Source organism: Gobio gobio (genome assembly GCF_949357685.1).
Source record: "Gobio gobio genome assembly, chromosome: 10".
Lineage (NCBI taxonomy): Eukaryota > Metazoa > Chordata > Actinopteri > Cypriniformes > Gobionidae > Gobio > Gobio gobio.
In genome coordinates, this window is record NC_137116.1 from 19,855,922 (window position 1) to 19,883,620 (window position 27,699).

General features: G+C 39.1%; 1 protein-coding gene across 1 annotated transcript in view; it reads left to right on the plus strand.

Moving 5' to 3' along the window:
* The first annotated feature begins 955 nt into the window (after window positions 1-955).
* qars1 (glutaminyl-tRNA synthetase 1) overlaps window positions 956-27,699 on the plus strand; it is a 94,330-nt gene continuing 67,586 nt past the window's right edge. Inside the window, exons 1-7 of the mRNA XM_079827621.1 lie at window positions 956-1,211; window positions 1,353-1,503; window positions 5,837-5,946; window positions 23,366-23,441; window positions 23,519-23,583; window positions 23,683-23,736; window positions 24,210-24,270. Coding sequence (XP_079683747.1) covers window positions 1,101-1,211; window positions 1,353-1,503; window positions 5,837-5,946; window positions 23,366-23,441; window positions 23,519-23,583; window positions 23,683-23,736; window positions 24,210-24,270 — 628 coding nt within the window. The 5' untranslated portion in view covers window positions 956-1,100. The remainder of the gene's footprint in view (window positions 1,212-1,352; window positions 1,504-5,836; window positions 5,947-23,365; window positions 23,442-23,518; window positions 23,584-23,682; window positions 23,737-24,209; window positions 24,271-27,699) is intronic.

Consider the following 27,699-nt stretch of genomic DNA (forward strand, 5'->3'; position numbering starts at 1 on the left):
TATCTTTGCACTCAGCCTAAACGATTTGCCAGGGAACAAATTATAGATCCATGAGAGCAAATATGGGCCGTTAAATCTCCACAAGACTAATTATAGCTGGAGACGCCACATAGACATCAGAGCCAGCGGCAGGCGGCAGAAGGACTAGCCGAGGAAAGTCAACTCTCGCCGGCTAAACAAGCACTGAGCGCCGCTGACTCACTGAAGCTCACAACTCCGATAACACCAGATAAAATGTTTAAATAGGCACTCTTCTTATAAATAAACCACATATTTGAGCTTTAAACAACTACATTATCGACTGAAAAAGTCTTAAAACTAAGTTGTCACACATTAACAGTAGATTTTAACACAAAAAGACGTGTAAACACAGCCCATGTCAGCCATTTCTCAACGAGACAAACATGTGAAGAGAGTAAACTCCAAATGTTCAAGCATCAAACTTTGCGCGAATAGTGCGATTTATTCACGCCACATAAGTTCTTCATTCTTAGGCTGAAACGCGGCGGGCTAGTGAGAGATTGCCTGTTTGTCACGATGACGTCTAAAGTCCCCGCCAAAGGATGTAGTCCCTTTTAGCAACTTGTTAGCAACCATCGTTTTTAAGACACAATAAAGTCTTTAAAAAATCACAAGCAGGTTATAACTAGTGTGTTTTATGTCATAGATTAAAACGTGAAAATATATAGAGGCTTTGTTAACCACAGACCTTATTTCAGGCGATTTAGCAAAAACCCATTAAAAAAACCCATAGACTTTAGGGCGAGGGAACCCATAGGGCTAAAATGCTAACTCACTTCCGCGTTTTGGCCTACAAAGTGACGTCATTACTTCGGCACTCTATGGGCTGACTCCCTGATCAGTGCCCTGACTACTGAACTAGGGAGCTGATAGGCCTATTTCACAAGTGGGCTGACGTCACGTTGTGAAATAGGACTATTGAGAAGCACACCATGTGTCAACAGAGGCGCACCGATGATTGGTGGAAGGATGCGTGAAATCAAATCTGATTGGAGAAATCATGGTTCGTACAAATCTGAATCCACGCCTTCTGCAGGACTGGAGGAAGTGTAAACCGGCGCGTGTGTGCAAGAAGGGAAATGGCGGACTCGGTGTCTATTTTCATGTCAATTGGCCTTAGTGAGCAGAAAGCAAAGGAAACATTGAAAAATGAAACGCTGTCATCAGCACTCAAAAAGGCCATCGAACTGGTACATAATTAATACGCATAATGAATAATTGCTGTCAAAGTCATTAGCCTCTTGAGAACTTGCATTACAATTTCATTACCCAAGGTATTTGAAAAAGTTTTGTAATATGGTTGATGTTAGTTTTGTGTTTTTGTTTGTCAGGCTCACGGACTGCGTGGGTCCGCTGGTATTGATAAGACTACAGGCACTCTGCTGTACAGTATGGTGACACGACTTAAAGACACGCATCGACTTCCTTTCCTCACAGAATACATCATTACACGAAAAATTACCACGGAGCTGCAGTTGTCAGGTATCTGATTGTCTATTATTCCGTCTCTCTGTTCAGTGTCTATAATGTTTTGTCTTTCTTGAGTAAGAATATGTCACTGATTGATTCTTGAAAGAAGGACAAAACATCGCCTAAACACAGAATGTTAAAAAGTAAGAATATCATCAAAATAAGGAATTCTTTAAAGGTAACATCTAAAGCAGGTGTTTCAAACTTTATCATGGCAAGGACCCCCAAATATGATGAACCTTGTATTAGGTACTCCCTTCCTAAAATCCATCTATCTATATTTGTATGTATGAAAAACAGTAAATAGTAAGTGTGGCATTATAAATACAATATATTGTTTCCGAACTTAAATTGGCTATTGATGTTGGATGCATAAACCTGAAGAACATTTTTAAATTAAAAAATTATTTGTATAAGCAGCTTTGACAATACAAGGAGTGCAGAATTATTAGGCACGTTGATTTTCTGATCATATTTTTTTTCCAGGCACATTTGACCAATTCCAAACCACAGTAATCCTAATAACTACTATTGATTTAGTATTTAATAATGTATAAGTGATATATAATTGTTCATGAAGGCTGGAAATGAAAATCACCTTATATTCAGGTGTGCAGAATTATTAGGCATGTTTTCTTTTACAGATAAATTGAGCCAAAAAAGAGATTTAACTCAGACTGAAAAGTCAAAAAGTATTAAATGCCCATGAGAAGGATGCAATACTAATGCAATACTAGACATTGCAGTTAAGGCATGACCATTGGACAGTGAAATGCTCGTTGGGTCAGCAGGATCTGACAAAAACAGGTGGTGAAGAAAAGACACCTGTTAACTACAAAAGAATTAAGAATTAAGGTGAAGAATTAAGGGTGAAACCATCAGGAACCCTTTAGTCTCCAGCGCCACCATTTTCCAAAGCTGCAACCTACCTGGAGTCTCCAGAAGTGCAAGGTGTCAGGATCTCAGAGACTTCAGTTAGGTAAAGAATCCTAAAAAATGACCCCCACTAGATAAGAATCACAAGCTGAAGTGTTGTAAAATACATGAAGAAGGTTTTTTTATAGGCTTTATAGACAGATAGGTTGAGAGTGACTCTTGAAGGACCAGCACCACATCCTCTAGTACCACTGTTTGAAGAATTCATCTTCCAGAATCTGGCAGTACGTTTTGGGAGTTAATTTTTAGTCCATCTCTGCAAAACGGACTTCAGGATGGACTAAAATGAACTCCCAAAACGTACTGCCAGATTCTGGAAGATGAATTCTTCAAACAGTGGTACTAGAGGATATGGTGCTGGTCCTTCAAGAGTCACTCTCAACCTATCTGTCCATAAAGCCTATAAAAAAACCTTCTTCATGTATTTTACAACACTTCAGCTTGTGATTCTTATCTAGTGGGGGTCATTTTTTAGGATTCTTTACCTAACTGAAGTCTCTGAGATCCTGACACCTTGCACTTCTGGAGACTCCAGGTAGGTTGCAGCTTTGGAAAATGGTGGCGCTGGAGACTAAAGGGTTCCTGATGGTTTCACCCTTAATTCTTCACCTTAATTCTTAATTCTTTTGTAGTTAACAGGTGTCTTTTCTTCACCACCTGTTTTTGTCAGATCCTGCTGACCCAACGAGCATTTCACTGTCCAATGGTCATGCCTTAACTGCAATGTCTAGTATTGCATTAGTATTGCATCCTTCTCATGGGCATTTAATACTTTTTGACTTTTCAGTCTGAGTTAAATCTCTTTTTTGGCTCAATTTATCTGTAAAAGAAAACATGCCTAATAATTCTGCACACCTGAATATAAGGTGATTTTCATTTCCAGCCTTCATGAACAATTATATATCACTTATACATTATTAAATACTAAATCAATAGTAGTTATTAGGATTACTGTGGTTTGGAATTGGTCAAATGTGCCTGGAAAAAAAATATGATCAGAAAATCAACGTGCCTAATAATTCTGCACTCCCTGTAAGTGTATGCAAGCAGCGTACGTACTGTTTTAAGAAAACTGCCTTACTGCCCAGTGAGCAAGATAATTCTGAATAAAGCAGGCAGTGTCATGTCATGGGCAGCTTTAACTCTGAGGAGCACTTACTATTTTCTACTCATTGTGGATCTCACAGTAGGACACATAGTCCTGGAAGCTATATATTTTTTAATATTTATACAAACAATATTGAAGTCTCTGCGGTCACCGCTTTAACATGTCAACTCCGTCATCGCAGTGTAATAGTTTCTGTTAATAGTTGTGGGATAAATGTCATTTTTTATTTTATTAAGGCAGTTACAACTGAGGGAAAAAACTAAATTGCTCCACTGTACAATACGTGGTTAATGTGGGGGGAAAACTGATGGTTGACAAGTGCTCTCAAAAAGTCTGTATAATGTGATTTTATTTAATTTTTTTGCATTTGTGGAATTCTTCTAATGCTGTGTCATGATTCTATTTACATATACTGTATATTTGGCCTCAGCTCGACCTTTGTCAACACCGTCATTATTTGTCAACTCTCTCAGTATTTGTCAACTCCATCAGTATTAAAACCGTCAGGTGAAGGTTTTTGTCTTGTTGAAGAAATGTCTTGTTCTTTTTTCAATTTATTGTGTAAAATTTTTTAAACATGAATGGAACTACATGATATTGTGTCTTAATTACTTAAGAACATTGGTGAGGTTTAATATTTAAAAGAAGGGAGGAGAATTAAGGAATTTAGGAACTGGGTTGTTTATATATATAGTAAGAAAACAAAAACAAAAAAACATAGAATGTAATTTATGACTTAGCTCCTTAAAGGAACACTCCACTTTTTTTGAAAATAGGCTCATTTTACAAGTCCCCTAGAGTTAAATAGTTGAGTTTTACCGTTTTTGAATCCATTCAGCCGATCTTTGTATCTGGCGGTAGCACTTAGCATAGCTTAGCATACATAATTGATTCTAATCAGTCCATTAGCATCTCATTCAAAAAATTACCAAAGACACTTTCAATATTTTTCCTATTTAAAACTTGACTCTTCTACAGTTACATCGTATGCTAAGACCAACTGAAAATGAAAAGTTGCTATTTTCTACACCTATATGGCTAGGAACTACTTTCTTATTCCTGCGTAATAGTCGCGGATCTTCGCGGCCGTACAATGGCTGCAGGGGCGCAATGATTCCTTGGTATTCTGTGAAACATGGTGGTAGTATACACCTTCGACTTACTATCACAGCCCTTTACAACACACAGAACCATGGCTAATCACACAGGTAAATCCACAACACAATTTGTCGGCTGCAAGCCTGAAATTTTCTCTGCAACTACACGAACTTAGTGCCAGTCACATTGAAAGTTACCTAGCTGGGGGCTACTTTCAGGCGCTGCGTTCCATCATTGCGCTGCTGCAGCCATGGTACGGCCGCGAAGATCCGCGACTATTACGCAGGAATGAGAAAGTAGTTCCTAGCCATAAAGTGTAGAAAATTGCAACTTTTCATTTTCAGTTGGTCTTAGCACACAATGTAACTGTAGAAGAGTCATGTTTTAAATAGGAAAAATATTGAAAGTGTCTTTGGTCATTTTTTTGAATGAGATGCTAATGGACTGATTAGAATCAATGATGTATGCTAAGCTATGCTAAAAGTGCTACAGCCAGATACAAAGATCGGCTGAATGGATTCAAAAACGGTAAAACTCAACTATTTAACTCAAGGGGACTTGTAAAATGAGCCTATTTTCAAAAAAAGTGGAGTGTTCCTTTAATGAACACCAATATTACATTACCGAAGACTACACTGTTTTTGGATAGATTAAATTAAATTTGCAAGCTTTTTAGTGTGTCTGACAGAATTGACACAAATTAAGTTATGAAGTGAATAAATATTTATTTTTAGAAAAAGTATTTAGAAATATGCCTGTTCCCTTACATGGTTCATCATCTGAGGCCTTTGTATACAAAAACATTTTTTTTTAATAATGTAGTGTTTTATTTTTTTACATCTAAAACATGTTTTATCCCTTATCTCAAGAATCAGTGATGTATATCAATATAATTGATTAGAGTCGATTAGGAATCTGTAGAATTTGTATGTTTGCCATTTTACGCTTTTTTTAAAATTAATGAGAAATTATTATGAATATAATAGAACTGATGCCGATATGAACACTGATATTTTGTAGAGCACAAAAAGGCAATATAAATAGAAAACCATAGCAGAGAACACTAGACTTGCCAAAATTGTTTCAGCACTACTATTTCACCCCCACATGATATTAGTTCTCATGAGCAAGGCCCTTTCTTTTGGTTCACTAATTTGCTGTACACCACTTGTTGACATTTTTATTGCTGATATTTTTTCTCAGTGGCGTTGGACTTTGTAAAAAGTCACCCTCAGGAGCATGTGGATCAGCACGAGTTTGAAACTGCCTGTGGGGTCGGAGTGGTGGTCACACCTGAGCAGATAGAGGATGCAGTAAGGACACACTTCATTCACAAATGTTCACAAAATTTTTCTGTGGTGTGGGTATAGACTAGATATTATAGGAGTAGATACAATATGGCACAATATATCAAAAGTTTGGACACACCTACTCATTTGTTATTACTACTATATTTAGAATATTATTAGTAGTTAGTAGTAGTATACATTTCATCACAAATGGAATTATGGGAACTGTGTATTATAGTGACCAAAAAAATAAAAAAGTAAATTAAAACTATTTTATCTTCTTCAAAGTTGCCATCTTATTTCAAGATTTCAGCTTTACTCACTGCTCATTTTCTCATATGTCTTCATGAGGTGACACCTGAGATGCTTTTAAAAAGTGTTAAATGTATCCTGGACACTGGTTGACTACTTTTTCCTTCACTACCCTCTCCAGCTTATTAGCGTTTAACCAGAAGCATTTTTATCAAAAGGTTATGATTAGGGTTGGGAATCGTGAGAAATTTTCCGGTTCCGGTTCCGGTTTCGGTTCCGCCTAACGATTCCGGTTCCGATTCCGGTTCCATTAAAATTATTACACAAATAGTGGTAAAGGAAAAAGACACAATACGCAACTCAAACAATCCATTTTGTGTTTATTACTTACTCTAAAATTAATTTACAGGTTGGCAATGTCAAAAAAGTCCTGTACTGTACATATATTACAGTATTAATTAAGCCATTCTTGCAACACATTGTTTTTCAAATGAACACCTCTGAAATTGTCTTATTACATTTTATCTCTCTGTCTCTGAATAAAACCAAGTTATAAATTATATTTATTAGTTATATTTATTAATTAGTTGTATATTAATTTAATAGTAATTCAGTTATTCAGTGAACTTGTAAATAATAAATTGCAATTCAGCATTACAAAGCTAATTGTGCCTAAACGCTTACCTAAACCATGGTGACTCAACGGTTGACATACACATATATATATATATATATATATATATATATATATATATATATATATATAGGCCTTACACTATAAATCTGGTATAAGCCCTGAGGCACTCTGTGCTGTAGCAAATGTTTTGTCAAATTGCTAGTGCAGCCTCCTTTGCATGTTATTAACTTTTCACATTTTGCTTCATTATCATTCATTCTTTGGAAATGATAATCCATACTTGTGACTTTCTCTTCGCCATGCTGGTGGTCAACGAGAAAATATCTGACACAAAACCGTAAATGTGTAGCGCGAGGGCTTTCAGTGCTGAACTGCGTGCGTTGCACTCCTGGAAGCTGCAGGCAACGTAATTAATATTCATGATGAGGTGAGCCAGAGTTGCCAGGTTTTCACAACAAAACCCGCACAATTGCACAATCGCTTCAACCCACGGACATGAAACACAGCCCGCGGCAACAGTGGAAAACGGGAAAGCGGGAAAACCACGGACTTGGCAACACTGGCTGTCACTCGCTATGAAAGGATACGCTTCCAGCGCTTCGCACACACATTGCACCAGAACCGTTTTCGGAACCGAAACTTAGGAATTTCGCGCGGTTCTGGTATTTTTCAAAAATCAGTTTCGGTTCTGAATAAGAACCGGTTCTCGGTTCCCAACCCTAGGTATATGACAGTATTTTTTTCCCCTATGCATGACCGGGTGTTAACCACATTTTCTACTGATTGAGAGGGTAAATACTGCAGTAGATTGACTGGAATGCCCTATTTTACTGTCATGACGGGTGAATATTGTAGAAAAACTCAAAAGTTAATACAGATTTGCAAAGCCCCACAAGATGATGCTATGGAGAGACAATAAAACACAGACCTGCAACACACTCATTACAGGCACATGAATATTAAAATATGACCACGGAGAGAAAAAAAACAGAGTTGAGGGCACCTTAAGCATTTAAAAAAATCTAACTCTATATAACAACAAACTGACAAAACGAGGGAGAAACGCAGATATTTGCAATACATTTAAGAGCACTCTCTGAACAAATTACACATCAGTTTAACACAGAAAGAATAAAGTAGTTACTTTTTTGCCCATTCTTCTTAGAATTGTCAGTTTATTTATTAACTTGCATCATTCATTGTCTTTTGTATAGCAGAATAATCCATTGTGTCATAGTGGTCGTGATCATATGGTTGGTTCAGTGTAGCCAAATCAGTGCACATTTAATTTGAAGAAGATGTGATGAAATATGTGCGCATACACGCTTCTGGTACTTGTTCAGAGCTTCTGGTACTTGTTCAGAGCACTAGAGTATATAGCCGCGTTTCCACCGAAATTACCCGGAACTATTTGTACCAGGAACTTTTTTCCCCCAGACCTGCTACAATCTGCGTTTCCACCGCGGTCTAAAGTACCGGGGAGATTAGGCAAATTAGTCCGGTGACGTGGGAATGCGCGCGACTGCTTCTCCCAGTCACCGACGGACAGTAATCACTTTTGCGCGATACTGTCTGCAACAATAACAAGTGTAGGTGATGCAAGCAGCGCTGCTTTTGCTGATTATGTACACACATTACCAACACTGCTTATTTAAACGTGCACTTTCACCTGGTTTGACCATTTTAATGCAAAATGGGATGATGGGCAATCCAAAATCTGAATGTGTTGTAATAGCTCAATTCCAAAACAAAACATTTTCTATAAAAGGATAATGAGGTTTCAGTCATTCATGACAGATGTGTGAAAAGTTAATTGAATGAAAACAATAGACTGAATTAAGCGGTTGAAAGATTAGGTACTAGACTGCAAGTATTTTATTTTTTATCACAATAACATCTCTTAACATTCACAAAAAAAAAAAAAATCACATGACTAGTATTACAATATGCTTCATTAAATGCATAATATTAGAGACTTCTTCCTCAAATTTGAAATGAAGCAGGACCACACTTATGGCTTCACTTAAGTTGTGGTTATAAGTTATTATACTACATTCACATAGTTATACATTTAAAAATATAATATTTGGGTTTTCTAGATATGTTTATGTGCATATTCAGAAAGACTTGCGAGCAGCAGCCCTTTTATTTGCTTCCTACACTATATGAATACAATTAGAATGTGGTTATATAGTTAGAATGTGGAAATTAAAGACACAGTGACATTTTACACATTTTACTTTATTTTAGACAGATTAGTTCTTACAAAATTAAAATAAAAGTGTGCAAAGACAAATAAATTACTAGAACAATAAAATGAAAATATAAAATGTGAAAACAACAATATAAAAAAAGTGTATTTTTCAGTAACCTGTCCAAGAGCTGTGCCAACACGTACAAATGTGGTAGTGCAAATGCTTCATTCAAGCGGCTGGTCATTGTGGCTACTTCTTGAACAACTGGACAAACTGTCCAAGAACAGACAGAAACCCGGTCTGAAAGTCCCTCTGCTGCCGTCTGTTTTCTTCCGCTTCTGACTGGTTAAATGCCAACTCTTGCCTCCTCATCTCTCCTCGGCCTGGCTCTCCAGTAACAGCTGCATATATTGGTCAGTTCTTGTCCATGCTGCAGGGTTAGCATCCTCCATGTCCCTCAGTGCATCAAGAAAGTCACAGTCCCTTTTCCTTTTCTCTAAGTCGAAAAATTGCACAGAAACACATGGAAATTAATACACAAGGCAACCATGAAACAATAGAAACCATCAATTAATTATTTAAAGTGTTTTCACTACAAATAATGAACAATTGTTTGCCCAGCTTGAACAATGCCCAGTGTGCAATTTTTATCATGGGCAATTTAAGTTTACAATTAAAAACAACAAAACCATTAAGGATTACACATCAGTTTTTAAATATATACACATTTTTGTCAGCTTTATAACGTACTGGTGACCGCGGGGGAAAACACGCTGGTCTCCGTTGCCTGCGATTCATCAGGGCCACTCGTTACGTCTGGAAAAGCACGTTGAAAAAAGTTACTGCAATGTGTTTAAACACTGCAACGAGTTTAATAGATGATACCAAGATGAGATATTTACCTTCAACCCACTCAGATTCCTGGATGGTTTCCAACAACGCACTAGCCGAGTCTTTCGTTACCGCTGCCCTAGAAAAGGACGGTCTGTGTCCCAGCAACGCGTCCAGGCGGTCATACCACTTGTTGATACGCCGGTCGGAACCGCTCCGGTTGTTATGATCCTTTAATTTCTTGTAATCTTGTCTAATTTCTTCAACTTCTCTCTGCACTGTTTTCCAGTGTGACTGGAACCGAGTCGATATCTTCAGTTATACCTTTTCATTGCGGGTCGCCGTTTCCAGTTCCCGCTGGATGTCCTCCTCCGCATATATGCTCAATAAAGCCTGAACCTCGTCGTCGGTCCATCGGTCGAATTTTTTGTTGAACTCCATTGTTGCAAAAAAAATATTTACTGAACGCAAAACCCACGAAACCCACCTCGCAAAAGACTTGTAAATATGGCGGTGGAAAAAAAAATAGCTGCGAGAGCTCAACCAATCAGCATGTTCAGCGCCCAAGTCCCACCCCCGAAAGTTCGGGAACTTTTGAAAAGTCCCACCTCGCAAGCAGGGCCGTTTGGAGGGGGAAATATTTACCCGGAACTTCATTTAGACCCTGGTTCCTGCGGTCGAAACACACCGAGTTCCCCCCCAAAGTTCCTGGTTCCGGGGTAAAGTTCCTGCGGTGGAAACGCGGCTTATGAAATATGTCCATTAAAACTTAAACGCGCTCGCACCGGTCTATATATATGCAATATGATCCATGAGGAGAGCGCTGTTAATCTCATCACGGCGCTCCGCGCAGAAACTGCTCTCTCACGCGCGCCATGTGTAGTTTGAATTCTCCACTATAATCAAGGGCTGAATCCGAGATAGCCCCCTATAACTTCAAATAGGGCATTATTTGGAGGGGACAGCGCTTTGTAGTGGTGTCCAAAACCATATTGGACGTTATTGAGTGCACTCATTCTATCCCACATCACACCGCAATAACGAGTGTAAAGCCGATGTACACCACAATGGTTGTCCGACTTCACGCACTCGTTTTCATTCACTCCTTCAAATAATGTGATAACGTAGGGAATAGTGAACGAGGGTATAGGGGTTTCAGATTCGGATTCAGCCATAGGCAGATGCAATCTCAGCTGTGCTCTGACTGCTCTCACCAGTACAGTGCAACAGTGAAATCGGTCCCCTCTCAAACAATGACGCGCTGCGCCGCGTTCCGAACGTTGTTTAGCGACATATACCGGTATTGCGGTATCATCAAAATTCATATCATAACAAAAATAAATACCGGTATTCTGTATGAACCGGTATACCGCCCAGCACTACTGTACATTATCTGCAAAAAAAAGTGTTAAATCTAAAAACTACTTATTACTTACTATTTTAACACAGAAATAAAAAAGACTAAATTAAAAATGATAATAAAAAACATAAAACATTTCTACGAGGTACGAAGAGAACACACAATAATATTAAATTTTCATTAATGGGCTATTCCAACAATAGTGACTTTAATTTTGTTCAATTTATTTATAAAGCACAATTAAAACAACCTTAGTTGACCAAAGTGCTGTACAAAGTTGCATAGACCTAATCACAACATTAAAATTAACACATCATTAAATGGAGACAGTCACAAAACATTAAAAGCATGGGGAAAAAAGATGAGTTCCCTTTCGAGAGAATCACTCGTATTGCGTAGCATACACTAGGGGGAACTCCTTTTCCTTGAGAATTGAAGCAAAATTTTATCCTTAAAATTGATCCATGTAAAACGCAGTGCGGCTGCACAGCAGATACAACTGACAGCTGATTGGCTGTGCTGCGGCAACTGCAGGAACCTATGGTGAGGCGGCTAAGCGGGAGGACCAATGAGGTGACTACCTGTGCTCCCGCCTAAACAGTCCGCCTGAATTTGTATATTGAGTCTATAAAAGATTGTGTCACGCCATAGGAATTCAGGTTTAATCTCCTTCAGCGACTCACCACTTCGCTGATCTCTGGACCTTGCAGCCGCCGTCGAACAGCACCTCAGCGGAACCCGTGCACTTCTGAGGACGTCGGAGTCGAATCCGCCTTCAGCCGCTGTTGTTCCAGCTGTGCTATCCGCCGTTACTATATCCTTTTTGCTATCTGTATTTGTTTTGCTGTACGAGTGCATTGTTTCAAATGCCTCGTCCCATCTGCGCATCGTGCAGAGACCCTCTGCTCAGCAGGGATCACGAGATTACACCTTCGCTGCCCGGAATGCGACGAGATGGCACTGCAGACCCTGCGGGCTCAGCTTGCTATCGTCGATGACGATCCCACCCCATCTGCTCTCCCTCTCGGACCGCGCAAGAAGAAGCGCCGCGACCAGAGGCAGCCGGAGCAGACTAGCGAGCACACGCTGGACCTTTCCCCACGTGTCTCGCCGTCACCAGTCACGTTCACGCAGGAGGAACAGCGCCCCTCTCTCGCAGTGGCCTGTTCTGTCTCCGGTGGACCGCAATGGCAGGAGAAAGATGGCGATGACAGCTTGTCACAAGCTGCATCTGGGAGCGCATGGTCGGACTCTGTCTCGGAGCCTGCAGCCTCGATGCAAGCCACCACGAGCGTCAGGGCCAGCGTCGATGCGGAACTGGACCGCGTGCTCACGAGGGCCGTGGGAGACCTCGGGCTCGAGTGGTCCCAGCCTCAGGAGCCCACGCGAAGCAGACTGGACGAATGGTTCCTTCAAGGACGTCGCCATTCCTCTTTGTTCCGTTTTTTTTATTTTTTTTTTGAAGTGGGGATTGGGGGTGCGCCAACCCGGTTGGGACATAGAAGGGGGTGCGCTGGAAAAAAAGTTTGGGAACCGCTGTGCTAGAGGATGGCAGGCAACGACGTTGCATCCCTCTAAACCCTGCCGCACCACGTCAGCCCTCGCTGGTCGAGCTGCGTTGGCTCTGCACACAATGACGGTACTCCAGGTGTTGTACCTGACCCGGAGGCTTTCAAGGATCTCCGCAGCGCCACTGACCTAGCCCTGCGAGCGACCAAAGCCACTGCCCAGGCGATCGGGAAGTCCATGGCCAGCCTGACTGTGCATCGAGCGTCATCGGTCATCTGTCTCACACAGGGTGTCCGTGGGGTTGTAAAAGGAAGTAAATGAAATTAGCCAAAATTAAGGGCATTAAAAAGTAGTAAAAAGTAGTAAACGTCATCTGACGAGGTATTAAATTTTCGAGCCCAATTGTTTTAAGATAAATTTTCAATTTGTGTTAAGTACAGGCCTTTTTTTTTCAAAAAATTCGCGTGGATTTATTTATATGTTAAGAGTAGGACCTGCGCGATATCATGTGAGGTGTTCATTCGCGCGCGCGCTGAAATAAACTGGGTACCCGGCTGGCTTGCTGCCAGGCATGTACGCGAGCTTGCTTCCATTCAGTAAGTAAAGCATGGGGAAATGCAAGTTTTCGGACCTCTGGCTGGAGGACTCACGATTTAAAGACTGGCTTAGGCCAGTAGTTTGCAACAGCCGCAAGGCTTATTGCCACGTTTGCAAGAAGACAATTAATATAACCTGGGTGGGGGTGAATGGCGTCAAATCGCATATGTAATCATATAGCAGCCACCAAGCTAGGATGCGCGGACGTAGCGAGCAGCTTCCCATATCAATGTTCTGCGCTACGGATGCATCAACGACCTCAACCTCCACTGCTTTGTCCTCAACCCCGACTGCTCTCCCAATTCAAACCACTGCAGTCAGCAGTAGCCTAACGTTAGTCCTAGCAGCATCGTCAACAGGTGCGTGACAGACGTCAGACAGCAGAGGCTATGCCCTATCACCACCGCTACATTGCGAGCTGAGGTGCTGTGGTGTTTAGACCTTGCAACTAAACACCACTCTTTATATTTGAGCGATGGCATTGAAGAGCCATTTCGATATATGCAAGTTGCTTAAAGCTGGGCATACACTGTGCGATTTCAGCAAGGTTATCTACTCGCACTGTACGAGTAGATCGCATGCGATGTAAAGCCAAAGCTCACGGTTTATGTGCTCACACCATGGTTCAGATCGTCGAGCGCGACTTGTCTGCTCACTATACGAGTGAAATATACGCGAAAAACCTATAACAGTGAGAGAGCCTATCAAATACATCAGCTATCGATATCAAGAGGATTTAGCATTTACAATTTATGTATATAAATTATTATTATTATTATTAGGGTAGGCCTACTTTTATTATTAAATTGATATTACATTTAATTTGCCCCTGTGATAATTTCATAATGCATCAATGCATAACCAACGCTGCATAATAAAAGAATAGATAGATTATCTTACTCGTCATTATTTAAATACATTTTGCCCAATTAAACAAGGAATTATAGGCCTTTAATTAAAGAGCACCTATCATGGCATTTAAAATGTTCCAAATATTGTTTTAGAAGTCCCCAACAACAGTTTTGCATGCATGCAATGACAAAAAAGACTTTAGTTTTCTTATAATATGCATTTATTTTTACCTGTTTTGACAGCGATTCTCAAATGATTCCTTTAGTGATTCACTTTTCAAAACCCCGCCTTTACGTGACGCTAATCTGCGGTGATTGGTCAGATGACCCAGTCAGTTGTGATTGGTATAGTCTGTGCAGATATTCTCGGAAACGGAACGCCCATCAAAGTCTTATAATGACAGTAATTTGTTAATATGTGTCAGGAGTTATGAATATGAAAACCGCGTCGGTACTGTTTGATTGTAATATGAGCCTCAGCTGATCTCATTCATAAAAAAACTCCTCACGAAGACTCGCGACAAATCAACATCCCTCAGGGCTTTTAGTTCAAAAGTGTGCAGATGAGGAGACATATTGATAGATTCTCATATGTCTGTGTCAAATTTCTAAACAGAGGAGTATTTTTTATTCAATACTTCCTCAAAATGGGCAGAAATAGCCTAATCATGAGCGATTTAGTCTCTTATGTGTTGTTTTCAATTCATCCTGGCAGCTGGAGGGCGCTCTGTGCACATTTAATCCATATATGGTACAGACAGACGAAGAAGATACCATGTGCCATAATAAAAGTCCATAATAAAAGCTTCCTGAGATCGCGAAACATACATTTGACGACTAATAATAAACACTCAATCGCGACGATGTATGGTTTGTCTTCTAGCCACTTAGTCTTCAAATGCTCATCCTTGGGCAGATGAAAAAAGTTTGCTTTTGAGTCGCACTTCAGAACACAGCGTCTCGTGGCCATGATGTTTTCTAGTTTTCACTGGCGTCTTGGAGCGCAATAAGTGGGCGTATCGTATTCAAATAACTTGACAAGTTGACGTCATCTAGTCAGAGAAAAAGCTTCGGTCTTCTAACGATTCTTAAAAATGACTCCGAGTCGACTCTTACTTTTGAAAGAAAATAACTATATATACGGTGCACTGTCATATTTCAAGCTATCACAGGATGTTTTTGTTCACTTAGATCTATGTTACACACTACATGAAAGGTAAATTTCAAAATTCCATGATAGGTGCTCTTTAAAATGATTATCAGTCTATAATATGTCAGAACACTACAATAATATCAGTATTATCAGAAAGTAAGAGCAGCTTTATTTCAAAAACAACTTGTTTAACACGAAATGGGCCTATACTTCTCTTCCCAATTTGTTTCACAATATGGGCCACAAGAGAAATATTAAGAAAATAAATTCAGACAGTTATAGGCTATACGTTATCAGCATATGTTAAAGCAGATTTATATAAATAACGAGATATCTCTTGTCTCTGTGAGAATATGCGCCGAAAGCTTGTCAGATTTTACTTTCACTTTCTGTAGTGAATAATTGACTAGGTTTGAGACTTCACCGACTCTCGCGCACGTTGCGTTTTTGTGTGATATCCACTGACTCGCCTTCATGATTTAAAACGAAAAAAACAAAATCTATATTGCGCCATGAGAATTGCTCTCGTTTCCCTCTGTACACTGCACGATGATGTCTCCTTCCTCTTCTGTCTTTATTTCTATTCTCATCTCTGTGGGCAGTTGATTTTAAGTTATAATGACCTCGTTACATTGTGATGCAATATGTTATTCCATTTGGAAAGATATTTCATTGACGCTACTATAGTTGCAGCTTGAAGTCGTGCTGGTATTAAAAAATATTTTTAAGGTATTAAAAAAGGTAGTAAAAGGTATTAAATTCAACTTAAGAAGTTCTGTATATACCCTGTCACAGTTCCCTGCAGCCAGATGACTGGAGACTTCAAATATACAGCCAACGAGCCTGTGACCAAACGCGCTTGCCTGTACGGCGAGCCAAGTATATCACAAAGAGAGCTTTTTCTATGTAGGCAGTGTGCCAACTACACAGTATGCACCCCTGCACATAAGCACTTTACACACACAGCACCCGCTGTCCCGCGCTACGAGCGCTATGAATGTAATGCGCGTGCCCACTACACAGTGCACACCGCAAAACATTATCAATATCCCCAATGAAGATTGAAATTTTATTGTTTAATGTTATTTTTATTTAGTATTATTATGTTTTATTATTTTTCATAATTATTTGTATAATGTACAATGTAAAGTCAGACTGTGTTGAACATTGTGTCCCAAGGAGAGACTTGGATGAGCTATATCTGTTACAGGAATGTGCATACTTATAGAACATGTTTCCACTGATGCACACAGTAGCATGCATCTCTTCATGATGTATTGTCAACTGATTCTTTATAAGGAAAGTGGATTGTGCAACTGATGTAAGCATGATGTATACGCTCTATTTTAAACATAGGACGCATGTTTCTCTTCCTTCTAAGGAAGTCTCTTCCTATTGAGATCGTCTGTTAAGTAGTATATAACATCCAAATTGAGTGTCCGGACTCAGATGAGAGATGGGATGGATGATAGGACGATGACGACAATGAGATAGAGGAAGAGGGACAGAGGGAGGATGAAAAAGGGAGAGGGTAGAGAAACGGAGGAATGGAGAAACATACAGCTGGCATGAGACAATAACTTTTCAATGTCTCAACTATGTCTGACATATAAAAATAATAAATAAGAGATATCTTGGCAAATTACTGGTATCCGGTCCTGTGATTCAATCATAACGGGGACAAAAGCTGAATTTTCAGATCTACACCCAATGTGTCACAAGCACAAAACAACCAGGCTACCAGGTCCTTTTCACAAAGTGGCCCGCCCCTGAACGTAATTCAGCCCCTAGCTACATGCACCCAGGCATGACAGGCCATCCTGGGCATATCAACATGGGTTTTGAACATTGTAAAATGAGGCTACTCGTTGCAGATCGAGACCTGGGTGAATACCAACCGAAGTTATGAGGTTGCTAGAGAAGGGAGCGATCGAAGCCGTGCACCCGTCGCTAAGCGAGTCAGGCTTCTACAGCCGCTACTTCCTCATTCTAAAGAAGGATGGCGGTCTCACACCCATCCTAGATCTCAGACAGCTGAACAAAGCGCTGATGAAGCGCTAGGCATGTGCCGGTATCAAATTTTCATGTTGCGATTAATTGCTGAAGCTTTTATCACGGTATACGGTATTATCACGATATTGAAATAAGTTGCAAAAAAAGTGTTGTCATACTATAACAGGTTAAATCACTTTCTTATAACAAAAGAACCAAACATTTAAATACAATAAAGCAATACACAAAAATGTATAAAGTAAACAAATATTTAAAACAGATTAAAGTGCAAAAGAATTATAAAGAACAATAGGTATGCTGAAATGTACATTTAACTAAGATTAATACATGCTTTAGAAGTATTTTTCATTGTCAGTTTGTTAATGAAGGAACTAATGTTAAATACTGGAGCCTTGTAAAGTGTGTGATTGAACAACAGTCAGAACATATTCAAACAATATCTAGGGCATGTAATTTAGTCCAGATTAAAATATAAAATGCAAGTTTGAAAATGAATACACTTATGTCTTTAAGTATTATGTATAAGGTTATGTGATTACTGGGGAAACGGCTTCATTTCTGATGTTCCGTCAGCGCCCTCTGCTGTCGAAGAATGAATGTGCACTTCAGTGTGTCTCCTCATTCCGCCATGTGCTCGGCTCATGCACGGTCTATTTACATCAGTGCGCGTTCCTCTTTGACGTGTTTTTCATTTTAAACGGTTGATGGGTAAAGTATTCTTAAAATTCATTCTAAAAATCTGAATAATTCGTAATAAATAATTATTCACGGTATTTTGAAGTGCCCACGATAACAATATTGTGCATGTTCATTATTGCGGTATATCGTATTACCGTTTACCGGCACATGTCTATGAAGCGCACGTTCAGAATGCTGACTCCATTATCACAGTAAACACATTAATGAAGTAAACAACGCCAACAGCAGTGTAGGGATGCTCATATTGATGTTTTTATGTTTGACGTTATTGTCAAATGGTTTAAATGTTTTTAAACGTTTTTTTTGTTTGTTTGTTTGCTGCATGGTTAAAGAAAAATATGCTGTATTTGTTCACTCACGGAGCGCGTCGACACGTACAAACACATGTCTAACCAGATATATTTCGCAAAATGAAGCAATGGGAAAGAAGAAGCCTACTGTATGGGATCATTTCGACAGAAAGGGCGACGAAGTTAATGGCAAAATATGCTACGGGCATTAAAATACAGCAGTATTTTAATACAGCCTTCATCAGAGGACGAAAAAGATGCAAACTTGCTCCGCCCAGTCATGGCATTGAGATTATATATAGAGCGTTCTGCCACCTTTAGGCAGTCGGAACAGCTCTTCGTTTGCTTCGGCCGCTCTAAAGGGAGTTTGTTCACAAAGCAGTGATTGTCACGAAGGATAGTAGACGCTATCTCGTTGGCTTATCAGTCTAAGGGCCTCAACTGCCCTATAGGCATCAGAGCTCACTCCACAAGAGGCATGGCCTAATGGTCTAATGGTATACCACTGGAAGATATGTGCGGCAGCAGGCTGGGCCTCACCATCCACTTTTATCAGATTTTGGAGGTTCCTGCTTTACAAGCAGGTATTCTTTCCATATGACATATTGTGAAACACACCTACAACCCCAAATCAGAAAAAGTTGGGACAGTATGGAAAACGCAAATAAAAAAAAGAAGTGATTTCTAAATTTACTTTGACTTGTATTTCATTGCAGACAATATGAACACAAAATATTTCATGTTTTGTCTGGTCAACTTCATGTCAATTGTAAATATGCATCCTTTCCTGTCATTCAGACCTGCAACACATTTCAAAAAAAGTTGGCACAGGAGCAATTTAGGGCTAGTAATGAGGTATAATGGTTAAATAATGATGTGATTTGAAACAGGTGATGTCAACAGGTGATTGTAATTATGATTTGGTACAAAAGCAGCATCCAAGAAAGGTCTAATCCTTTAGGAGCAAAGATGGGCCGAGGATCGCCAGTTTGCCAACAAATACGTGAGAAAATTATTGAAATGTTTAAAAACAATGTTCCTCAAAGAAAGATAGGAAGAGATTTGGATATTTCACATTCAACAGTGCATAACATAATTAAAAGATTCAAGGAATCTGGAGGAATTTCAGTGCGTAAAGTACAAGGGCGCAAGCCTAAGCTGAACAACAGTGATCTCCGATCCCTCAGGCGGCACTGCATCAAGAATCGTCATTCATCTATAAGCGATGTCACCACATGGGCTCAGGACTACTTTGGCAAACCTTTGTCAAGTACCACAATACGTAGTTACATCCACAAATGCCAGTTAAAACTGTATTGTGCCAAAAGGAAGCCCTATGTTAACAGTGTCCAGAAGCGCCGTCGACTTCTCTGGGCTCGGAGGCATCTGGGATGGACCATCACACAGTGGAAACGTGTACTGTGGTCAGATGAATCAGTATTTCAGGTATTTTTTGGGAGGAATGGACGCCGTGTGCTCCGGACCAAAGAAGAAAAGGATCATCCAGACTGTTACCAGCAACAAGTCCAAAAGCCAGGGTCTGTCATGGTATGGGGTTGTGTCAGTGCCCTTGGCAAAGGTAACTTGCACTTCTGTGAAGGCACCATTAATGCTGAAAAGTACATAGAGATTTTGGAGCATAATATGCTGCCTTCAAGAAGACATCTTTTCCAGGGACGTCCATGCATATTTCAACAAGACAATGCAAAACCACATTCTGCACACATTACAAAGTCCTGGCTGCGGAGGAAGAGGGTACGGGTACTTGACTGGCCTGCCTGCAGTCCTGACCTGTCTCCAATAGAGAATGTGTGGTGCATTTTGAAGCACAAAATGCGACAACGAAGACCCCGTACTGTTGCCCACCTTAAGACTTGTTTGCAGGAAGAATGGGACAAAATTACACCTGAAACACTTCATCACTTGGTGTCTTCAGTCCCTAAACGTCTTTTAAGTGTTGTGAAAAGGAATGGCAACATTACAAACTGGTAAATGCTTTACTGTCCCAACTTTTTTTGAAATGTGTTGCAGGTCTGAATGACAGGAAAGGATGCATATTTACAAATGACATGAAGTTGACCAGACAAAACATGAAATATTTTGTGTTCATATTGTCTGCAATGAAATACAAGTCAAAGTAAATTTAGAAATCACTTCTTTTTTTTTTTTTGTTGCGTTTTCCATACTGTCCCAACTTTTTCTGATTTGGGGTTGTATATAATCACAAGCATGACAAATTATAAACCCGACTCTGTCTGGCTACATTATACCTTCATATAAGGCCCGATTAGATCCGGCCCACATAAAAAGTTTTGAATATTTAAATTCTCAAGCAGGGCATTAAAAAGCATTAAAAGTCATTAAATGGATTTTGCGAAAATCCAATTACATTTTATTACAGGCATTACATTTTTTTAGATAGCCAGTTTATATTGAATATAGCCTTCATAAAAGAGCGCAATGTGATGAATATACTTATTAACCTGATCCCGCTACTGCCGCACGAGCGCAAGATCTTGCTTTCCTGCCACTGCGCTGGCGCACCTCTCTCTGCGTCTGCTGTTCAGTGAGTGGCTGAGAGGAGCAGCGCATTCAGTTGAGGCTGTGCGCTCTGCCAGAGAACAAAAAAAACTAGAGCTGCGTCTGAAATCGAATAGTTCTCTACTATATAGTGTGCAAAAAACAGTACGCCAACAGAGTAGTATGTCCGAATTCATAGTATTTGAAAGAAAGTCGGCGAAAAGTACCCGAATGACCTACTACTTACCTGCGCATACGATGGACCCTTTACTATCCCATGAGGCCATGGAATACGATTATTGAATGGAGGTGAAGGGACGCAACTGACGCTGGTAGGTCACATGATCATGACAAAATGGGGGATATAGTATGTCCGGATTACATTCATACTACATTCATTCATTCTATATAGAACATACTTTTTTAACGGTCGCGAAGTTCGTTCAAATTCAAATGTAGCACCTACTCACCTAGTACGCGATTTCGGACGCAGCCTAGTGGTGTGGGTTACGTGGCAGCATCATGAGCACAGACAGTGCGCCAGAATCAAGTTTTCTTTCGCTCTTTAACAAACAATAACACACAGAATTATGCCTAAATGTACGTTTTGTCAAGTATCCTCATAAGAACAGTTTTAAATTAGTTAAATAACAGCTTAAATTAACTTTGAACAAATATTTAAAATATACTGTCTTTTATTTTTTCTACATTTAATTTGGTGATTTACTGTGGAATTATTACCTTATACAATATATTAAAAACATGTTTTAGACAGAAAAATGTGTGAATAATCTAGTTTAATTTTTTTAAGTTTACATTAAAATATATTATGCATACCCACTATCTACCTTTTGTATTTATTGCTTTGCTTATTGTATGTTCAGGGATGACAGACTGATAAGCAGACATGCTATTTATGACTGGATGTAACTTTTGATAACTTTACGGTAAAAGTGGCTATTGATTTTGCCCTATCAGTGTGGCTCTCCTGAAAAAAATAACTGGTGAGGCTTGTGCATCATCTCAAGGAGAAATGGACACATGAGTGACGCACACACATAAAGAAACTCAGTTAAACATACTGCGGTAAAAATTCAAAATGTGGAGTTTTTATAACTTGATACAGTTAAGCAAAATCACACAAGCAAGAATGCTGTTTTCCTAAGCAGGCTAGCATCTCTATTTAAAACATGACACTGATTTCATACAACAGTCCAGTTAACAAATAGTTAATATTAAGTCACTTGCATTTTAGAAGGAACCTTGTTTGAAATTATTTTCACTGCTAAAATGGAACAAAAACAGTCAAAGATCACAGCAGAACCATAGCGTAGCAACCCTGAATCCCAATGTGCATACTATCCGCCCTATATAGTATTGAATATTACTAATGTCTTTAGGATGGAAAGAATGCACATTGAGACGCAAAGCAGGCTCAGCCTTGATTTCGTTACTGAATGATTCAGCTTTTTGACGAATCGGTTGAGTCAAAGATTCAATGACCCATTCATAAACACCTGCCTCATTCTTGAATGAATCAGCCATTGGAATGAATCGTTTGAATGAATGACTCACTTAAGACAGTTACTTGACGCCATCTACTGGTGGTTTACTTTTAATTTTTTAACATTTCTTACAATCCCATAAAATTATTGAATAGAGTTGTAATTTTTTTATTGTAAATTTGTAAACGATTTAGTTTGATTGGTAAAAGACTCAAATCTATCACACATATGCAGATTCAAGTATGTCAAAGCTCCAATATTCTGAAAGGATATTGCTTCAGAAATTTTACACCACAAAAAATCTTTTTTTCCGGACAAGCAACTGTTTTACTCGTACAAGTGAATGACAAGGCTTAATGTCGAGCCCTGTATGTAGTCTTAATGGGCTGCGTTTCAGTCACCATTTTATATTGTCTGACAACAAAAACAGAAAAATATATAGATGAAACAATTTTATTGGGAATTTGGCTGTATTAAAATATACGTATAATGGGAGCATAAAGGGTAGCAGCAGAGAAGCAAACAAATCTAAAGGGCTGACACTTGGCAGAATGTGAATGCAAATATTCAAATTGCCGTATGACGTCATCTATCGACATTAGCGACAAAAAAAAATTTGCCATTAAAAAGGCATTAAAGTCAACTGTCCCGAGCATTGTTCATGTTTGTTCACATTAATGCATTTGCTAGAATTCATAATTTTTTTTACTGCCAACTGGTGAGTAGCACCGTTTCATATACTCCCCAATGCAGATTTTTACTCTCATTTGGAGCTTGGCGGGTGTTAATTTTAGGCCCTGACTATAGCAAGTATTTCCCAATTAAAAAATATCAATAATAAATAAATATCAAGTGGTTAGTTTATAACTGTTCTCTATTCTCTCTCATATTTATTTTAATCAATGTATTAAGTGGCCAAGCATTGAAATAGTTTTTTTTATATTTAAGCTATAAAAAAGCTAGATTTTCATAGTTTTCAGTTAGATCTTTAAGAACCCTTATCCGCCATTGACCTAATATCTCTTCCACAGGTGGAATTAATTATCAAGAAACACAAAGATCGGCTGTTGGCAGAGAGATACCGCTTCAACATGGGAATACTCATGGGTGAGGTAGCATGTCATATGCCATATGAGTACAGTCTTGTTTGTGCTGGTGAGGAATAGGTTCTGTTTGTGCTTCAGGTGAGGCCAGAGCCGCTCTCAAATGGGCTGATGGAAAGATTGTCAAGAATGAAGTGGATATGCAGGTTTGTTTAAGTGTGGCAGTTTTACTACCTTGCTCTAATCAGTCCAAATCTTTGTTAATGTACAGTACGTGCACTGAACATATTTCTTTTGGTTTTTAGGTATTGCACCTTCTGGGTCCAAAAACTGAGGCAGATCTGGAGAAAAAGCCCAAGGTATATTTTTTACGGTCTTTTTTGTTGTTGCACCCCTTTTCCACTGAAACAGTGCTGGTGATGATCTGGAGCACAGCAGAAGGTTCTGTGAATCTTTCTCGTAACATTTTCTAATTATGTAACTGGATAGGTTATATTGTAACAGTCCAAAATTACTGCATCACAAAAATAGACAAAATTACAAAAATAAGAAATGGTTTCTGCCAGCTGAAAGTATGTTGCATCATATTGCAGCTAATCTAATCAGGTGCTTTTTTTTGTAGAAAAATTTATTAATTTTAAATTAATTAAACGTTGTTGTACAAGACAAACAGCTTTAACAACCTTTTCTTCTCTGGAAACGCAAAGAACAGGGTGATGTTTAGTGCAAGTGCTGGTGTCAGAGCTTGTGGCATGTTGGTGTAGAACACATTACAGATAATCTTTAGTTATGTCAACTGTGAAATGTGCTGCCATTTTTTTTTTCATCACAGGCAGCCAAAACCAAAGCTGCAGAGAAAGATGTGAGGATTGAGCATGTTTCTGAAGTAAAAGGTAAGACACAGAAAGCTATGAGACATTTTCACTGCACTTTAATGTTTTGTGTAAGTGAAATGCTGCATCAGAAATTAGGGCTGGAGACCGATTCAGATGTTTCGATTCGATTCGCAAGCTCTGAAATCGATTCGATTTCGATTCGATTCTCGATTCTCGATTCAACTCAATGAATATAGATTTAATACAAATACTATATTTATAAAAAAGAACAGGTGAACAAGTTTACAAATGGGTAAAAAGAAATAAAGAGCCACAAAACTGTATATTAAACTCTTTTTATTTTAGGTACACCTGGGTACATTTAAACAGAACCCATCTCTATAATTCAAATACATACTAAATGAATAAACTTTATTCAAAAAAATTTATCTGAGAATTATTTTATGCTATTTTGTTTTGATATATTTAGGGTATTCTAAAGCATAAAAAGGATATTGGATGATTTTCACTAAAGGACAAGATTTTCTTGCAATTTAGCCGACTGTCATTCACACTCTGTCCGTTTTTATGGAGGCTTTTTCCTCCAGGGGCATCTGAGCTTTGATTCGTGCCCCGGATGATGTATTATATTTCTTAACTATCTCTGTTATTCGCTGCCTTCCTTAGATGTCACCCTCTTATTGGCCTTGCGCGATGTTACAAAGGAGCGAGAGGCGCGCTTGTCATTCATTCAGTGCTTAAATGGCGGCTTCTGGAGCGTTGACATTTTGTAATGCTGAGGTGAAATGCTACAAATCTGCAATACTATTTGATGAGACATCACCCAGACGTTGCAACACCAGAGCAGCCGAGCACACAACCCCTAAAAATATATCACAGACATTCAATTTTATCTTTACGACAAGCATATATGCGATACCGGGGAGGATCGACTGGAAACCCCGGGACAGAGAACCGCGATGCGCTGGCTTGCTTATAGTGCTCAGGGGGGACGGATCGAAACGAGACCAGTTGAAACTTTAACCGGCTATATCTCGGAAACGCGCCGGCGAAACCATCTGTAATACGGGTCGATCGTAGTGCCTGACGAGGCCTTTAGAAGACCGAGGTCGTTATCGGGAATGGGTGCTTTCTTTGCGGGGCCCGCCGCTCTGTCATCTTTCCGCCGGGGGATGAGACTGAGCCCCCGGTGTCTGAGCCTCCCTCTGCGCGCGCGCCGTCATCACTCATTACTTTTCATACACGTGAAGTGCATTCGTACCTGGACACAAGTAGTTCCCGTGGTAATTAACAATACCTTAACGCGCTGACTTGTGTGGACTAACTTTTATTTGAGGAAATCTGTTTATAATATAGGCTAAGTTACTAGGTATGAGTAATTGGTCCTGCGCTGTCTATTGACTGTTGATTTGAATATGTCTATAATGGCTAACATACGTGCTTAAGTGAACACTCAAGTTTAATACAATGATCATAATATAAGGCAAGCGTTCGCATGTCTGTGATACATTTTTAGCAGTTGTGTGCTCGGCTGCTCTGGTGTTGCAAAGTCTGGGTGATGTCTCATCAAATAGTATTGCAGATTTGTAGCATTTCACCTCAGCATTACAAATGTCAATGCACCGGAAGCCGCCATTTAAGCACTGAATGAATGACAAGCGTGCCTCTCGCTCCTTTGTAACATCGCGCAAGGCCAATCAGAGGGTGACATCTAGTTGAGAAGACTAGTAATTAGATTTACGTTAATCTTATGTTCAATGTTTGCGGAAATAAATATGGAAAATAAATAGATTCTGGGCCTTTGAGAATCGATTTTGAATCGACCACATTTTAAAAAACGATTAATCGAAAAATATTTTTTTTTGCCCTATCAGAAATACTAGGGGCTAGGGGTATGATAATATATATTGTGGCGATATAAAGTTTCTATTGATAGAGATTTCTTCAATCGTCTTGGTGACGTTGCCACAGTTCTTTTGGATTTAGCCCGTCTGAGTTTTTTCTGCTTCTACATGCAATTCCAGAAGTACTTGATGTTGGTGCCGTGTGGAGCACACTGGCTGACACCTTGTGCATACAATAATCTCAGTGGATTAATACAATTAATGGCAAAAGGAATGTGACAATCTAGTCACCTTTATTTATATAACGCTTTTTACAATACAGATTCAGTTTCAAAGCAGATTTACATCGATAACAGGAAAATGTTAGTGTACAACAAAAGTAGACTACAAGACTACACTACGCTACAGCAAAAGCTAATAATAATATAACTTCATTTTCTTTAGCGCCTTTACAAATAGCATAGCAAAGCACTTTACAAAAATAAGATCAAGTAAAAAAACAATTATACAAACAATACATTAATGAAAGTGAAATTACAGACAAAGGAAAAATACCAATTAAAAACATACCATCAAAAGTTCAACAAATAAATAGAAAAATAAAAAAAATATGACAGTTAAAAAAGGGGGTAAAAGCTACCCTAAAAAAATAAGCTTTAAGAGAAGATTTAAAAACACTAAGGGATTCCGCTTGCTTAATCTCAGCAGGCACAAAATTCCAAAGTTTTGGAGCAATTGAAGAAAAAGCCCTATCACCCATAGATTTTAAACGAGTAAGCGGAACAACTGAAAGTCCAGCTTCCGAGGTTCGGAGATCACACTCTGGTGTGTAGGGGGTTAAATGCTCAGAGAGATAATGAGGATCCAATTCTTGCAAGACCTTATAAGTAGCATGAGAATTTCAAAATAAACATGGTATCTGACAGGGAGCCAGTGTAAAGACTCCAAGACAGGAGTGATGTGATCCTTTGCCCTGTTTCGAGAAAGGATTCGAGCGGCTGAATTTTGAACCAAATGTAATTTATTTAATGTAGCTTTTGAAACCCTGGCCAGCAAAGCATTGCAATAAACAATGCAAGAAAATACAAAGATGTTAATTAACTTATCAGCCACTAGAAATTACAACAATGACACATGACGTAATCTAGCAATATTTCTAAGATGGAAAAAATGATGGCTTGATAGTATTCTGAGTCTGACCATGAGGAACAAATGTTAAATGAGCATCGAATATCCCCCACCAATTTTTTTTTATTTTGTTCAAAATTCCAGTGTAGAGCCATCTACACTTAAAGTTAAGGACCCAGCCTTGTGTAGCTGGTGGGGTGAACCAATGAGCATTACCGTTTTGTCACTGTTTAGGCAAAGAACATTTCTAGACATTCATTTTTTTAAATCTCAAAAATATATTTAGTAAGAAAGGACACAGCCACATTAACATCAGGTTTTGAATGTACTGTATATAAACCTGTGTGTCATCTGCATAAAAGTAAAAAACTGAGACCAAGTGATCTTAAAAGTTTACTGTTGGGGTAACAGCTTAGGACCCAGGACCAGTAGTGAAAAATGAAGACCAAGAGTCAGGAGTTGGATTAATTCAAGAAAAATTTACTGAAGAATAGGTCGCAGTTTCATCAGCAGA